Source organism: Bombina bombina, chromosome 2 (assembly GCF_027579735.1).
Source record: "Bombina bombina isolate aBomBom1 chromosome 2, aBomBom1.pri, whole genome shotgun sequence".
Taxonomy (NCBI): Eukaryota; Metazoa; Chordata; class Amphibia; order Anura; family Bombinatoridae; genus Bombina; species Bombina bombina.
The window spans coordinates 1,013,061,110-1,013,067,109 of NC_069500.1; the positions used below are offsets into that span (position 1 = coordinate 1,013,061,110).

At 35.5% G+C, this 6,000-nt stretch overlaps 1 protein-coding gene across 1 annotated transcript in view; it reads left to right on the top strand.

The window, feature by feature from the left end:
* The window catches only part of METTL14 (methyltransferase 14, N6-adenosine-methyltransferase subunit), a 100,131-nt gene that overhangs the window by 21,262 nt on the left and 72,869 nt on the right, over positions 1-6,000 (top strand). Inside the window, exons 4-6 of the mRNA XM_053703593.1 lie at positions 1,688-1,768; positions 3,657-3,744; positions 4,231-4,321. Coding sequence (XP_053559568.1) covers positions 1,688-1,768; positions 3,657-3,744; positions 4,231-4,321 — 260 coding nt within the window. The remainder of the gene's footprint in view (positions 1-1,687; positions 1,769-3,656; positions 3,745-4,230; positions 4,322-6,000) is intronic.

Consider the following 6,000-nt stretch of genomic DNA (forward strand, 5'->3'; position numbering starts at 1 on the left):
TAGCCCTGCATATATTGCCTCTTTAAAGTTACAAGGTCAACATTTAAACTTGAATTGTTTAAAGGGACAGTCTATACCTTAGTCATCTTAAAGTCTTACCTTAGATTAAGCTGCAAATAGCACCCCTTTCTATATCATGTAGCAGTACCAGAAAAAAAAGCCCACTGATGACATCATGATCTGGGCTGTATCTAGACACACTGCTGAATAGCATTGACAGTCTGTTGAATCCAACTAGTGAACCTTTTATGCAGATCATGATGTCATCAGTGGGCGGAACTTAGAAGCCATTTCAAAGTGTCCAGAAGCAATATTTATTTTTAAAGGGACAGTCAACACCCGAAAGAACTTTATCCCATACCTTCGATCCGCCAAAGACAATGCGCCTGCACCGCATCCCATTTTCAACACAAATAATATACAAGTAATCTGCCAAAGCACATACATTTTTCTAATAGAGATATGGCAGCCAAACTCCCCCGACTGTGACGTAGTAGGTTTCATTTTAATTGAATCAGCCAATCAGAATCCAATCCTCGGCTGGATTCTTAACACACGTTCATGCTTGCACTTCTGATTTCGGCTTGAAAACTAACAGAACTTAAAAAGTGCATGCGTCAATGGTTCATACATGAGCAAGCATGGTATTTGGGAGGAGGGGGAGGAGCTTCGCTGCCATATCTCTATTAGAAAAACGTATGTGATTTGGACGATTACTAGTATAACGTTCGAGGTGTTGAAAATGGGATGCAGTGCAGGCGTATTGACTTTGGCTGATCGAAGGTATGGGATAAAGTTCTTTCGGGTGTTGACTGTCCCTTTAAATAACTTTTTTACCATTCCTGCTGCATGATATAGAAAAGGGTGTAGGAGGCTATTTACAGCTTAATCTAAGGTAAGACTTTAAAGGGACACTCGATCAAAATTAAACTTTCATTATTCAGATAGAGCGTGCCATTTTAAACAACTTTCCAATTTACTTCCAATAACAAAATGTGCACAGAGTTTTTATATTTAAACTTTTTGAGTCACCTGCTCCTACTGAGCATGTGCAAGAATAAGTGTGTATGCATTTGTGGATGGCTGTCACATGGTACATATATGCATTTGTGATTGGCTGATGGCTGTCACATGGTACAGGGGGAGTGGAAAAAGACATAACTTTTAAAATTGTCAGAAAAAAAATCTACTACTCATTTGAAGTTCAGACTAAGTGCTATTGCATTGTCTTATTATCTTGCATTTGTTGATTATGCAAATCTACTGTGTTGACTGGTCCTTTAAGATGACTGAGGTGTAGACTGTCCCTTTAATAGAACATACAATGTTAAGATACTTTTCAATTTACTCCTATTATCAAATGTATTATTTTTTTCTGTTGGCATCCTTTGTTTAAAAAGGCATAACTCTGTAGACTCGGGCACAGCAACACATTCTGGTGCTAGCTGGTGTTTGGCTACACACTGTATATGCCTCTTGTTATTGGCTCACCAGATATGTTCAGCAAGGTCCCACTAGTGCATTTCTGCTCTTGAACTGACTTATGTGTTTAACTCCTTTTTGTAAGGATTAAACACAGTTCTATGCAACAGATTTAACACATTAGAGCTTTTTTCTTTTTTTGCACTTGTATGTCCTTAGGTCTGTAAATTACTGTCACATTGATATGACTGGTTTGCACTTTTAGGATACAGTGGAACCACAGAAAGAAGAGGAAAATCTTCCCTATAAGGAAGAAATTTACAAAGATTCAAGTACCTTTCTGAAGGTAACACCCTCTAATTCCTTGTGTTTGACATTTTAAATATTATTGTTGTTTTCTCATTTTGTTCTTTTAAGTAATGATTTAGATGTCTAGCTTTATTACAGTTTTAATTTGCTCTGTATATTTTAGGAGTTAATAAATCATTTACTTGTCTCCTAGAATGACATAAATATTATATAGAAGGACTGAATCCAAAATCCAAAGGTTAAATATTACAAAAGGTTACTGATATATTTTGTTAAGTTGTAACATTTCCAAAAACTGAAAAGTCAATCAGCCTACTGGCTTGTCTCAACCGTTTGCGCACTCTAGATGTTTGTCAAAATATATCTACATGTCATCAGTTTAATCAGGAACAGAACCAAACACAATCATATTTCACTGGCAAAAAAATCAAGATCCCTGAGCTTTGTGGAACTCTAGTGCGGATAAAGTTCCACTGGAACTCTTAGAAATAAAAACCACAGGCCCTATGGGAGTGACATTAAGACATATAATAAAAAAGTTTACTGATATAGTTGCAAACACCAAGTTATTTTAACTGACACTTCTTCTTCTTCTATTAGCCGTGTTAGATTAATGGTGTCTCCAAAACTGTTCAAGCCCTGCCTTATCACTGTAAAATAAATCTTTACACACCTTCCCTGCATGGTTGAAAGACAAAAAGGATACAGTGATACCAATTAAAAGGACTTGCTAGCAAAATTTGCATTGTTTGATGGTCCACGGACATACTCCTTGAAAAGCCTCTTGAGTATGCTGTATTTTATCTTCTCTGCAGTGGTCAGTTAGTCAGATATAAAAATGCTCTTACACTGATCAAGCAGTCGCTAAGTAGAATGTTGTAGGGATCTTATCTTGCAGATGAATCCATTTTCTCTGGGGGCAATAGCAAAAAACACAGGTTTCCCTGGAAAAAAAAATTGAGGTCAGTTGTGATATTGATTACCCTTTTATAGTCATTCTGAGATGATATTTTGATTTAACTATTAATTAAACTAGGTAATTTTGCATAAAATACTTAAAGGGACATAGTTGGAAAAATTTCCTGCTCTAATCTGTTAGAACATGCCATTTTAAGACTATTGACCCTGCAGTTTTGTGTGTTTTCAACCCCTGCAAAGGGGTTAAACACAGTAGAACTGCCGCTCTGACCCGCAGTGTACTGCTGGTCTCCAGCGAAACTCAACACTGATTCAATCAGCAGCACTAGTTGCACATCTGAGTCGTGTAACTGGTGCTGCTGATTGGATCAGCGGAAAATTCTGCTTGGGACCAGCAGTGCACCACGGGCTGTAAGCTACAGTTCTACTGTGTGTTGAACTCCTTTGTAGGGGTTAAGCACACAGTACTGCAGGGTCTAAAGTCTTAAAATAACATGTTTTAACAGATTAGAGCATGTCATTTTCGACTGTCACTTTAATTGCCGTATTTGGTTTTGGAATCCTAAGTAGTTGCATTATATGTGTCTATTGAAGCAAGTATGTTGTTGAAACCCAGATGCTTTTTAAAGGACATTCTAATGCAAAAAATTATAATTTTTAAAGTCATTTTTGCATTAGTAACCATATCTACATATAAGATAAATACATAGATAAAGCATTGCGGCCCTCAGGCAGGAAATCAAAAGTAAGCCAATAAACAGCAGCAGTTGCATAATCCACCATCACCAGTTGTGTCCTTATTATTAGGGGCTGCAATGCCTTTTGGCTCCCAAGCAAGACTTTACATATGTATTTATAACCTATTTTTTTTGAAGGAGGCAAATGCATAGCTAGGATCACTAATGCAAAAATGACATCATCAGGGCATACAATGTTTGCCTTAGAGTATCCCTTTTAAACAAGAGGATGGATTAAGTGTTGTGACATTGTGACATTTTTATTTTCAGGGGACCCAGAGTCTGAATCCGCATAATGATTACTGCCAGCATTTTGTTGACACAGGACACAGACCACAAAATTTTATCAGAGATGTTGGTATGTTGCAGTAACTTCTTTATTTAACAGTAATGGAAACAGACCTCCTCTGATGCATTGCTTGTTTATTACAGTAAACTGCAAGGACAGTCCTTCTCCTTATTTGTCATTTTCTGTGTAGCCCATTAAGCTTAGTCCTCATACAAGCAAAAGTAGTATAATAGTCTGCAAGTATTCAAATGTAATTTTAATGTTGATGTATTATTCTTTGGTGCAACTGTAGAATAGCTCACATTGTGGCTTATTTCTGTGACATCAATAAATCACTTTAAAACAGAAGAATTTATTAAAACCATTTTGTTGTAGTGCTGCATTTGACCTCAAATATCAGTCAAGGAAAATAGCAGATGGCTTAGAATGTCTAAAGTGTGAAGAAATTGTTATTTAAATCCAGCTTGTTTATGTGCAATCAGCTTAGGGAATAGGCCTACACTATCCTACTATCTGTATAGGTGATTTTCTCTGAAATCCTGATTTCCTATTTAGGATTAGCAGATAGATTTGAAGAATATCCAAAGCTGAGGGAGCTGATCAGACTTAAGGATGATTTAATAAGCCAATCCAATACTCCCCCAATGTAAGTATTTTTCTTCAGATTCAATGGCAGTTGGAATATTGTACGCCCATGTTTGATGCAGGTTTTGATTTTAAAATGAACATATGGATCAGTATTGCCTTTTGACTTTGCAATGTATTGCAAGATTATGTAATCTGAGCTACCAAAAAAACCTAAACACATTTTCTACACTTACTTTTTTTTATATTCTTTATTGTATCTCAATGAAAATACAATACAACATATACATGGCTAACATATACATATACCCAGAGACAGAAGTTTTTTTCACTTTCTGCGATGAGATTTTTTTAGTGAAACATTTTCTGCAGGTCGTTTTTAAATAAAATAAAATTGTAAATTTGTCAGTTACACTAAAGCACCAGACCAATTGCAATGTGTTGGTTAACTGGTGAATAAAGCAATATTTAAAGTTTTATAATCAAGTGCAGTAGTTGAAAATTGCATTGCAAATTAGCTGCAGACAAAAAAAGTAATTGTAAAATGTCTCTTGAATTAATTTGTTTCCTTTTCTCTTAGTCTAACATAGAAATGTAGTAATAAAAAAGGTGCATTGCTCATATGAACATCTTACATTCAGAGAAAAACAGCTTTGCAGACTGTGAAAAGCTAGGGAACGAGCTTGCAAAAATCTCAGAGCCAGACAACAATCAATGCACTGCTGCTTTGCAGCACTACTGCATATTTGACTGTTGTCTTTAAACAGCACTTTGCTCTGGATGCACTGTGTTAAGGAAAACTTATACAATGCAGCCAGAGAACAGTTCTGTTTAAAAAGAACAGCCTAATGTGGAGCAGCACTGAAAAGTTAAAGTGCTAACAGTTCCTGTTCTTTCTGCAGACATGCTGCATTTTCTGCGATGACATCTCAGATCACTCTATGTTCTGCCTTGGGGTACATATATCTAAAATAGATCATTGGTAGGAAAGTTTTGATATGTTTTTACTCCTAACTCTAGTGAAATTATTGCATGATCAGAAAGAATTATGTCATGTATAGTAGCCTTTACCTTCTTTCATGTCAAAATACCTGCTATTAAAAACATATCTATTTGCAAACATATTTGAGTTTTGGAGAGGCACGTAAATGCTTTAGTATCTGGATTTTGTTATCTCCAGATATCCCTTATCCCTATTTTATTGCAAAATTTTTGTATAATACATGTTTTTCTATCCCTTTTATTCCCGAATTTGCTCTTCAATCTATCTAAATTCGCAGAAAAAATAAGATTAAAATCTCCCGCAACTATCAAGTTTTTGCCTCTAAAGGCCAATAATTTTGAAGCCAATGTGTCCCAGAACCAGGTATCCACGGTATTTGGTCCATATACTGCATACATTACATAACGTAAAAATTGTCTTATCTATTTCAATATGCACAATCAGAAATCTACCTGTTGAATCAATTATTTTATTTTTAATACGATATGTCAGTTGTTTATTAATTATTATTGCGACTCCATTTTTCCTATTATCAAAATCTGAGGAAATTATCTCGCCCACCCATTTTATTTTTAATTTGAGAGCTTCTTTTTCTGTTAAATGCGTCTCCTGTATCATAGCTATGTCTGCTTTATGTGAACCTAAAAGCTTAATTATATTCCGTTTTATTGGCGATGTAATTCCCCAAACATTCCATGATAATATATTAAGTGTATCACTTCTCATTTATGTATCAT